Consider the following 12416-nt stretch of genomic DNA (forward strand, 5'->3'; position numbering starts at 1 on the left):
ATAAGCATAGACACTCAACCACACCATGATTGAAAACATAGACATATTGTTTCTGTATGTAAGCCAAGTGACAAAAATAAATAGGGCACTGCATCATATCACCTATATAAAAAAAATCACATATATGTGCAATTTTAATTTAGTGTGACCAGTCTGTTTATGTGTAATTTTCACATATTTAGGTCACTAAAAATTATTTTTTCAGCTGTGAAAAAGTTTTTTCGTGCCCCCCTGACAGCTTACCATGTTGGATTTATGTTTAGATGCTAAACCCATATGTATAATCATCTTCCAACATTGATGCACACATTTAAATTTGTGCATCAAGCATTTCTCCTTAAATTCATTTAAGTTTCATAATCGCTCCACTTTGTAAAAGAATTGGTAATCAATCACAAAATTGCATGCATACTCACAATGATTATTTATGAGAAACATAACCTCACACATTAGCTTTATATAGTTCCAGCGATCTTTGCACCTTCTCAGTCATGTAAGGTATTTTATGCAGATTTCCACACCAAACCAAGTTTGATATGCAAGTAGATAAAAAAAAAAATAAAAATAGGTCTGAAATAATTTTCCTCACCAGATTTGATTTTTAATGTTTATAGCAAGGACTTATTTCTTATTTTCATGCTGGATTTTCAGTGTGTCTGGTGCAGTTGGAGGTCAGAGTGTGGCCTGCTATGTTCTGCTGCCGCAGCATTGGGAGACACATCCATTTTTTATTCTGGCCCATGGCAAGAGCTGAGCTATAGATAGAACTTTTTTTTTTTTTTGTGCTGCCTTGAAAACGGCAAATATCCTAAAATATGCAAGTAGAGGCCAGACAAGAAAAGTATCTCACTGAAGATGTGACACTGCATGTTTTCCGGTGGGTAGGATTGACAAGACATGAGAGGGCAGATGTTCAAAATTTGCAGACCAAACAGAAAGGGAGACAGATGGGGTGAAGTACTGTCTGCTCCTGTTGTTTTCAAGGCTTTTAGAGAACTTAGTTGTCATTTTGATTTTGTTTTACTGTTTTGGCAAAAAAAAAATAAACACTAAATAAGAAAATGGACCAGTCTATATTGGCCAACAAACTATTGTGCCTTGAACTCATATCCTGTCACATTTAGAAACACAGTTCCATCATTTTATTGTTATTTTATGTGATCGCGCAACACAAAGTATTCCATAATTGTGACGTGGAAGAAAGATGACACATGGCTTTCAAATATTTTTGTCTTATTCTGTGTCCCCCTGTCATAAATGGACTCTGTGTCTTTCTCTGTAAAAAAATTTAAAAAATCCAATGCAACCAATTGACCCTCACATGTCAGCTAATGAGAAAAGAGTCGTCCACAAATGGGCAAAGAACGGCATAAATGCAAGCTATTAGAATATGATCATCTGCATCAACTGACAGGCCATGGAAGGAAAAGCAGAACATTGTAACTCGGAAGGAGCTAGATACATTCACAGTTCAGGTGGGAGCATCTGCCAATGAGACAACTACTTGTGATTATTGAAGAGTGCCAAAAAGAAAATCATTTGATGAAAGAAAGCCATTAGAAGTCCCTTGAGCAGTTTTCCACAAGCCATGTTGGTGACTGTAACGTGGAAAGAAATGCTCTGGTCAGATGAGACCAAAATTTACATTTTTGGTGTAGAGGAAAAATGCCCCATGAAGAAGAAAAATAACACTGTACCCTAAACACACCATCCACTCTATTAAAATTGGTGGTGGCTGCATGATGCTTTCTTTAGCAAGGACAGGCAAGTTGGTCAGAAGTGTCTCAAAGATGGATGGAGCTAAATAGGCAAACCCTGAAGTAAAAACTGTTAGGCAGAAGTAAAAACTGTTAGAAGCTACAAAACACTTTGAATGAGATAAAATGAATGGGAGGAAGATTCAATCAATCTCTAACACACAGCCGAGGCTGTAATGCAAGCTGCAAATCTGAAATGTTTTGCATTTCAGATTAGAAGAAGTTAATAGATATTTTTCATCAAATCAGAATGTCTATGAGGGCCTTTCAATGGAATGAAATCTCATTCTGTTTAAAGTTGTCTTGGGAGAGCTGAAAATAAAAGCATTCCCGCTTTTTTTCAGATTTTTATTTTTTTTTTGGGGGGGGCAATTGAAAACTGTGATCCCTCTCATCCACTTCCCAATTATGCTTTACATGGTATTTTGTGATCAAAAGCATTAAAGTTTGTGGTGTAACTCAATTTAAAATGGTTTATGGTGTCTGAATACTTTTCCAATGTACTGCATATATTTTAATTATTTTTGTCTGCCTTGCCTTTATATATGTTTTCAGGGCTCTGTTGCTATTTTGAAATGGTATTTAGGTATTTCTCTTGACTTTGAAATTTCTCTATTTTTCCAGGTAGCTATTCATTCATTAAACTCTGTTTTATCGGTGCTCTACCTTCTGCACATGTCTCAGACTTAATCTTCTAATGTTTCAGCTCTCTCATGTATCCTCTTGCACACGATCCTTTTTCTTTCCGACACTTCTTTGTTTCTGTCTGACCTCTTATGTAGGTATCTATCACACTATCAGAAGTAGAGCCTGTTTTTTTTTTGTTTTTTTTTACAGACATCCACAATGGACTGCTCCAATTCAAACAATGACAAATTTAATAAATCAGAGAGGCAAATCTGAGCTGGAGTGAAAAAAAGCAAACTTTGATCTATTCTTTACTTGCTTGCACCCTAAGCCACGTTTGATATGAAAATAAAATACAGTAAAAAATGAACATGATTTGAGAGCTTGAGTATGTGTGTGGTTAAAATCAGCCAGCTGAGGTGGATGTGAAAAAGTGAGTAAATAATGAAATGTATTAAAAATAGGAATTTAATTTCCTATGCTATCATTTTTTTCTTCTCACAGGGGAGTAGTAAATTAAAACAGCAGGAGGTCTATACTCCACAAATCTACAGAAATGCATCCTTTCCTTTGAGCCTGCATCTTTATTTTTAAGCACAAATGTTTGCTGTCATGCAGGCAGAATGCGTGAACAGTAGAAAAAGCCTACTATCTCCTATTTAAAAAATATCCATCAACTGCCATTACATGGGAAAATTGTTAATTTTATTTAAGGTTATGAGTAGCTTCGAATGCTTGTCAGTAGTCTTGAATCTTGATCTAAACCGAAAAACGAACTGCTCGCAAGAAATGGTAAAACCATTCCAACTATCATTCTGACTCTGAATCGGACAAGGGTTTTTTCATTGCTAAAATCCATCTTGAAAGGTTCATTTAGAGACACAGACAAAATTTTCAGCCCATCCATCTTGTGGGAATTGCAATATATTAATAGGATTATTGAAAAATGCTCTTATAAAATCCAACCCCAGAGCTTTTAACTCATGTTTTGGTGAATGCCAAAAAAAAATCACATAGTTTTAAATCAATACTTTGTTTTTGAAATTGCAGCCTGTGTAGCTTAAAGTAATCTGTATAGAGAAATGGATTCTCGAGGACGTTTCTACACTATCATTCTTGTGTGCACATTCATAGCACTGCAATTCATCTTTCAAGCTGCCATGCAAGCTGAATCACCACCTGCCTCAGGGCATGGGGCATAGATGAAGCATCTGAAAATGTTACCTTGTGTTTCACTGACTTTTGGGCAGATAGGAGATATCCTCTTGAGCCTAAGAGAAATAAGGGTCAAACGCTACGTGTGGATGGGTAATCATGGTCAAAGGTTTTCATTTCTGGCAGACGAAAATTCCCAAAGGCTGCATCAGCGGTTTAGAGGAATCTGGCCTTGCTTTGTTCAACTGGCATCTAGCTAGTCCTTCACTGTAGGTCTGTTTTTCGCTGATTTAATGTCTTCTGCCTTTCCTGGTGCTGAGTATCATTTCCAGCAAATGTACAAACATTGTATCAAATTTGATCATATTATATAGAAATGTCTTTTAGAAGCCACTGCTTATGCAATCGAGTGGTTTGCTCTTGCTATGAAAAAAAGTGGATTTTTTTTAAGCTACAGAAATATTCTGTCAGGGCCACTGTAGACTGGAGTCTGTTCCAGCTATCACTAGAAGAGAAGGGGCTTACACCCTGAAGTAAGCCATTCACACAGCCAATCCATCCACCTATGCTACAGCAGCTCAATCCTGTTCAGGGTTGTGGGGGTCCCGTCGTGAAAAGCCAATGGGCTAAAGCAAAAGAATGCAATGGCCAGGTCACCAGTCTATCAAAGATACACACAAGGCAGACAACCACAACCACATATAACAGCAGCTGAGGGGAAGTTGGAACCAGTTACCTTAATATTTACTTTTTTGGACTGCTTGTAGATGTTGAAGTACTTACAGGAATGCTGTGCATACACCTGGAGTTTGTGCTTGGAGAAAGCTTTGATTTGAATCCAGAGTTTTCTTGCTATGAGACAACAGCGCTAATCACTGGGCAAAAGTGCAGCCAGGCACTACCAGAGATGAGGACTCAAGTCTGCATCTTAAACTGAAGTAGCACTAAAGTGGTAAAAACAAAGTCTTCAAGCTGGAGGCCTAGAGTCTCGAGAACAATCTTTACCTCATGAAATCAGGGTAAAACATAGCCAGCTGGTAGGGATCATTTGCGTTAGTGAATAATGTTGTTTAAAGAGTTATCGGAGAGCATGGGAATGACTGGTTGTCATGGTGATTTTGTACAGTAAATATGAGTTCAATGAAATGTTTCATGACAGTAAAACCAAGTCAAAGGAGTTATCTGTAACCTCCATCTGTTTTTATTTATTACCACCATCTGGCAATCTGGTATTCGCAGTGCAAATACAGTGAACGTCAGACTTCAGAACTTTTATTTTATTGGTAAAGGTTTATTAACAGACTTTGAATCGTTAATATTCCATAGCAACATGGCTGATTGTTGTAGAAGTATAAAAACGACCACGTAGATATTTATCAAGCTGAACTCTGTATTAGAACATAATTTTTAAACAGCAAATTGTATTTTATGAAAAAAGATGTCAGAGTTTAACTGAGGTTAAGCTACAGTGATGTGAAAAGTATAATGTTTTAATGTTTTATTGTAAAATCTGAATACAACACTACAAGATGCTATTTTGTATTTAAACTTGAACAAAATGACATGGTACAAACAGGATAAAATGTTTTATTCAATCACATTTAGCACAATAAAAAATGTAAAACAAAGTTTGACTTTTTTAGTTGTTTTCACTTTTACCAGAAAGTAATGTTAAAGTGAATGTCCATTTGGTGCATGGTGTATCAGCAAATATATAACAATCTATTCCTAGGAGACAGCAGTTGCCAGTGAAAGACTTGTTAATGTTAAACTTTTATGTGTTTCACCCGAGTTGTAAAGCCTTTCCTGTCACCTTAGTGCACCCTTAATAAGAACACCGAATGTCTGTCCAGAAACAAATGGCAGAGTATTTGACTTCTCCAGATCTACATGATTTTTTTACCAATTAGATCCCAAGGGGGGATGCTGCAAAATCAGAGTTGCAGATGGAAGACAGAAGGAGAAGCAGATAGATTGCAGTGTGTCTGGAGTGGATGTTCCAGCAAAATCTTTTTTTCACTGTTTTGGTACATTTACAGATTTACCTCAAAGTAAAGATGTCTTTTTGAGAAAGTTACACTCAACTATTGTGACCAGATTTTTTTTCTCCTTTTAAGGATTATACATATTTGATTTGCTTTGAAAGAGTCCTACACATTTCTCTTAATGAAATCTGAGGAAAAACCCCAACATATATTTCAATGCTTTTCAAATAGTATGTATAAACAAAAATGCATAAATAAGACTGGGGATGGGAGAATTGTACTAATAAACCAAAATAAAAACAAAAATGCAGAATGCAAGTCTGCAAAGCACGTAAACAAACAAAATAGTCCAGCTGAACAGATGCAGAAAACACAATAGTGTTATCTTCCCACAGTGGGCATTAGGAGACCACCTGGAATAAGTTGACTGAGGCAGGATGCTGTTGACATACCTCACTCATGAGACGGTATTTATGTGCGCAAACCACAGATAACAGACAAAAGGTAGATAAGGGAGAGGAAAAGAAGAAAATAAAGGCACTAGAGCTTCAACTGACATTGAATTCAGAATGATAATTTATTTGAGGCTTTTTAATGGGGGAAAAATACCAAAAAACAGTATCTTTGTTTTTCTTGTGGCACAAGTAAATGGTGTACCAGGACATTATACTACCACAATTCAACAATTTTCTGTGTTATTTTCATGACTAACATTGATATTTTCTTTCTTTATTGAGAGTAAAGATATGTGTATTGAGTGGAAACAAGTTTGTGAATATATACACACACTTTCCATCGCATAGACTGTTGGAGACACAATTGTTTACCTATGCTTTTAATTCTATTCAACAACCTTCGAGCAAAATGTACTTTTATAATTAATTTTTAAGTGACTCATTGCACTAAAAAGCTTTCTGTTAAATCTGTCTGCTTTTCTTTTCTGTTTAATTGCTTTGTCTTACTTGGCTCAAACTGTTTTCTTTAAGTTTTTTTTTCAGCAATTTGATCATGTCTGCATGGTATGTTAACTTCTTAAATGTCACTGTTGCACAACATGTCTAACCCCAAGGTTTTATTAGAACTCATCATGGCCTGACTTGTTTATATATATATATATAAATGGCGTAAATAGCTTCTTCACTGGGGCAAGCAGGAAGATGCTACTCCCTCAAGGCATGCACTTCAGTTTAAATCAGCATTGCTAGAAACATAGGCACCAATACATTATCTGTCTCAGCATCAAACGCTGTGGTGGACCTTAAAACCAATGTCGTTTCCAGACAGATTTTCTTTGTCTTCTTTTGTACTAGAAATTGAAACAGTATTCCAGTGTGATAGCTCTGCTGGATTTTTTATTTTTTATTTTTTTCCTCTAGCTGCAAGACAATACAAGATATACAAAGGATAAGAGTACAAAGGCACAGAAGGCCATGTGAGGTTGACAGAATAACAGATGAACTATTTAGAAAAAAAATGCTGAATTCTATCAAACACAGTAAATTGAAGTAGACACTATAGTCAGTCACTGGTATTATAAACAATAACTTATGGACACAACTAAAACCTGGACAATGCAGAAAAGGCACAACTAAAGAAATATTCCTAATAACCTATATCAGCTAAACTTGTATGAAAATTAAATGACTACTATCAAATAACATAGGTAATATCATCCACAGTCTAGATAACTTTTGATGAATCTTAAAATCTTTATTTTTGAACACTTTGGCAAACAAAATCTGTGTACAACATTTTTTTTTTCTTTAAGTTGTCCCATGTTTACATATTAACAATTTAAATCTTTTCCTGATGCTGCTGTATTTATTTACAAGAAATACATTAGCCATGAGCCATGCTCTAAATTCTAAATCTAAGTTACAAGAAAAAAAAAACAACAACAACAACAACAAAAAAAACATCTTAAGCTTCTTTTGTCAATAGTGCAATAAAAATCAATTTGCACTGCTGTGCATTTCACAGAGTGGAGACCAAATTTGCTTGCTCAATAGACCATGAGGGTCAGTTGCTCTGCGCCACTCAACATGCATCTTGCATTCTGCCTCCGTCCGTTGGCTACAGTAGTCAACTTTAGATTAAAGAAATGCCAAAATGAAAAAATGAGCAACATGAACTGTGAAAGTTCATGTGAAAGCAATGACAGGTTTACCATAGAAATGCTTCTTTACTGCATTTTTTAACTTTAAGTTTGATTGTTTTTTTTTAAAATCAATAAACAGTGGACTCGTGTAAATTATACTCAAACATAACACATTCTCTGTTCAGCAGATATATGGCACTTTGGGAAAGTATTGGCCATTACAGATTTCACCTGCTTTTGCAAGTACTTCAAGTACTTTAGGTAGGAAAAGCCCTACCTGAAGCAATCTATAAAAGAAATATTTAAATTAAATGTGATTAATTGCTAGAATTCTTGTAGAAGCTGCGTTGAAATTTATTTTCCTCATACAATTTTTGCCATACTATTGTTCATCAATGTTTATCTTGCATATTTTTGTAGATCAATAAGAGTTAATGTCTTTTTTTGTTTGTTTGTTTGTTTTTTTTTTTTAAGAATTTTCATTTAGAGGTCTAAAACTAAGCATAGAAGATTTTAGCAATGTTCAAAAATACATTCATGGGCAGTTTGGACTTCAGTTTCTTCATATTGAAGGGGTAAATTATAAGAAAAAAATGCCCTGCATTACACCGTATCTAAAATAACTCCATGAAAAACAAAGCAGATGAAGCTGAGCTTAACTGCGCATCAATATGAACAAATGTGCATCATAATGTTCAAACTGCAATGGCTTTATTGTTGTTTTCAATCAAGACCTGTGAGAGCAATTGTATTCTTTTCACCTGTGTCTTCATCTCCTCTTCCTGGAAGCTCATTGGCATGCATGATGATACTTGAGTGGGTGCAACATTTCACCATTATTCATGGACAGAGTACACCTCTGAGCTAGACTGACAGATCAAAAGATGATGATGATAGGTTGGGGCTACTGGTGTTTTGGGTGATGAATGGCCCCATCGTTCAGAGAAGGCTTCGCTGGAGGAAGTTTAAGGATGTTTTTCATCTAGTTGTTAAATTTTCCACTTCTGATACACACTGCTTTCAAATGTGTTACGTGCTTGTGTGGGTGTGCATGTGTGTCAAATGCAAAGAAGGGACAACATCCTAAAGGTACGCTTAACTTTTTTACTACCACAAATTTTCTAAAATGTGTAGAATCTCCCTTATTTCCTTTTGTGTTATCCTTTATTGAACAAGGCAAAACCCTCTCCCAGCCCCTCCTCTTTGCCTCCAGCTTGTTGTTTTGGAGTCATTCATCAGCAGAAGTGAGACTGAACAATCAAGGGAAGCGCTGGCAGGATCCCTGTAGAGATGAGGCAATATTGAATTGATGGTATCATTTAAAAGCTGAAAAAATAGAAGAAAGAAAACAACGCCATTTTTTTTTCCTACTGTCTAAATGAGACAGCCTTGTGGGTTTTAGTGCATTTCATGGTCTAATATCTTAACCCTCCTAAATAGAAGAAAAAGATAGAAACAAGCACTTTTGAAAAAACGCTGTTTGTATCTCTGTATGGATTTTCAAATCATCTTGAGAGAGAGTCGCTCTTTACAAAGTGTTTGAAAAAAAAGACAACCTTACATTTTTGACATGACAACCATCTTCTTTTTATAGCTATCGAAGCAAACACTGACTCAATAGAGGATTTGATGCAGCGGTTCCAGGACAACTTTCGTGTTCCCAACACACCGACCAACATGTCCCATTACCAGCATACCGTGCACAGCTCATCAACAGGCCGGCGGAGGCTCTCCAGCCGCACCAGAGGTAAGAAAAAAAGAAAAGAAAACAAAAGCAACACTTAATTGTAGGCAGTCTGCTTGTCACCAGTCCAATACTACTAGACTTATTTTGTGAGAACTGCTGAAGTCTTATTAAAACAAGACTTTAAAATAATTGAATGATGTATTCAAATGTACATAACAAAAACTACAATTACTACTGCTTACTGTAGTTAAAATGTTTATTATATTTATTGTTTCACTGAAACATGCATATGTTTTTTTTTGTCATTGAAGAGACTTACATGATCCAATGTGGTAAAAGGTTTGTGTTTTGGGAAATAATTAGTTGTTCAAAAACTCATTTAAGACTTTGTCTTTGCATAGAAATATAGACATAGCAGCATCTATTTTGCATAGGTTTATATGTTTAACTTTAGATTTTAATGCTTTTAAAACTCATTGAAAACCAGAATACTTGTACATTAGAATTAAACTACAATTATTTGTTGATTTAAAAAAAAAAAATATTTATGTGTTTATTTATTTTTTCCCTCAGATTCTCTCTCGTGTTATACTGTCAAAACATAGTGAAAGTTTTAACAAATATGTAAAAAAAAAAAAAAATAGTTTATGAAAGTTGCGTACTGCAACTTTTAACAGAAAACAGAACTGTGCACAGTTATTGTTCTCAGCCTCTTAAGAAAGCATGTAGGTGTCGGGTTGTGTTTGGGGAAAAAAACATGCACACACCATGTAACCAGTAAGTTACTTTCAAAGATTATGAAGGTAATATTATTTAAATAATAAGTAATTGGGAAGAGTGATTACTATAATTAGTCTGAGATTTTCATGTTGGATCAATGTACCAACCCCAAAATATATATACGCACTAATTCAGTAATTATTATTGCACCACCTAGTTACAGTACTTTTTTCTAAATAAATGTATTCAAAATGAAATTGCTTCAAGAATGTTAAGCTAACGGGCCTTATGCTATCTCAATAAATGTCAAAGTCAGGTAACCTTCAGACTCCCACTTGGTACTGAGAAAACTGTCTTTGAATAATATTGTAGACAACATGTGCAAATATTAACTTGATTCTATGGACAGATACCACATTTTATTTACTGTAGAAGTGCTGACCTCCACATGTTTGATGCTTGGACTGAAGTTGTTGAAAATGTATTTCTCTGTGTGATCTTTTTTTCCCCTATTTTTCCACATATAGATGTTTCAAATCATCAAACATGTTTTACCCAAAGACCACAATTTGTGTTTTGTAACCACTTTCATTCTTACCTAGAATATCTCACATTAATGCAGTTTTTGCCCCGCCGTTACCTTATTTCATCAAGAACACCAACCCAAACTAGGGCAAATCGAAGTCAGCATTTCTTTAAGATATTGATTTTGGCTTTTTTTTTTTGTGTAGATAGTGGAATTAATCACAGCTTTCCTATAACTCTTATTCCACAATGAAGGATGAGGGGTGTCGTGTGGTGTAGAGGGTGGAGCAGAGACTGTAGTCCCAATTGCAGTTGTTCCTGATTTGTCTCCCAACCTCGGTACCTTTGCCGCATGTCTTCCGCTTTTCTTTATATCCCCTTTCCTGTCAAAAAATGGGAGAAACGGCCACTAGCAGAACCAAATGTAGATTAGAAAAAAGACAACATAAATCAACTGGATCAGTAACTTTTTTCATACAGGGCCAGAGTTATTTGACTTTCCTATACTATAAAATACCCCATTTGTAAACTGCATTTTGTATTTACTGTCTGAAAAGTAATATAAATGTTAGAAATGTTATAGAATGGTTGCTCTGCATGGTACTTTAAATATGCATGGCTACAAAACCTTTAGCATTTCTTAAAACAAAAAAAACAATTGACGTCTCATTTCAGTTTTAAAATCTGATCAGCAACATTAGCACTGAGTACAGCTCATTACCTGCAATGATAATTTCAGTCACATATGCCGTAAAAATACAGTCTATGTCGTTTGTCATGCCATTATGACCACAGATGAAATTTGTATTATAATGAGAGATTAACCTTGCTGAGTTTACCCACCCTTGACAGAATAACCCTTCTTTTGCTTTAATGGCACAATAGAAAAATGACACCAAGAATTTCTTTTCTTTCCATTGTGTACAAGTCTTACATACTTGCCTCTTCATTTTCCCCAATCACACAGCGATTCAGAGCAATTACATTAATAATATAAAAAATTTCAATTTGTGTTGTTATTAATTGCCATTGGGAATTTGATTGGGCATTACTGAAGTGTATCATGTGTCAAATTACTGAGCAAAAGAGACAAAGTCATTAATTCCCACACTCTCAGAACTGTGAAGGACATGACTGAGAGATGTGCTTTTTGAGGTCAGTGGTGAAATATGTTATTTGTGAGTTTATAATTTCAAACTGTACAACAGTTCCTGAGAGTTGACTTGTGCTACAAAAATGTACACTTATTTGGACTGGGGTTAAAAGCAATTTAACTGGTCAGACCCCAAAGATCAGTTCTGCACAAAGGGAAAAACAATGTTCACAGAAATGAAGTGACTCGACTTTATTTCGGGACAAAGGGGCCAAAGATATTTTTTCATTTCAGCTGTTAATGCAACTTGCAAAGCAGCTCAATGCAGTTCATAGACCTGCTTTTAAGATTTGTAGACCAACAAATCTTAAAAGCAGATTTAAGATTTTTACCCACAGAGTGTAAAAATGCTCTTATTACTATTTTATCAGTGTCTAAGACTGTACTATCACCTAGTAGATGCTATAACCGGTTTGGTGAAAAAACCTTTGATGTAACTTAGATCTGTACTCCATAATCTAATACATCATTGATGCATTTTATAAGAAGCTGTGAAAGGTATTTGGACTGGATGATTGAAGTTACTTTAATAGATTCACATTATTTTCCCATTAACATAACTTTGTGTTATGGAACAACATTGATTATCAGGAATTAATGAGCAAGCAACCCTCAGTCTCTTTCAGTTATTGATTTTTTTGAATACCTGCCTGGTGAAGTCTTTTACTTTGGATCTAAGGTTTCTTCAAAGCTATACAGTGTTTTATTC

The 12416-nt window shown here is 35.2% G+C and overlaps 1 protein-coding gene across 1 annotated transcript in view; it reads left to right on the plus strand.

Annotated features, from left to right (window-relative positions):
• LOC122819665 (astrotactin-2-like) overlaps positions 1-12416 on the plus strand; it is a 314363-nt gene that overhangs the window by 134720 nt on the left and 167227 nt on the right. Inside the window, exon 5 of the mRNA XM_044096573.1 lies at positions 9217-9369. Coding sequence (XP_043952508.1) covers positions 9217-9369 — 153 coding nt within the window. The remainder of the gene's footprint in view (positions 1-9216; positions 9370-12416) is intronic.

This window comes from Gambusia affinis, linkage group LG17 (assembly GCF_019740435.1).
Source record: "Gambusia affinis linkage group LG17, SWU_Gaff_1.0, whole genome shotgun sequence".
Lineage (NCBI taxonomy): Eukaryota > Metazoa > Chordata > Actinopteri > Cyprinodontiformes > Poeciliidae > Gambusia > Gambusia affinis.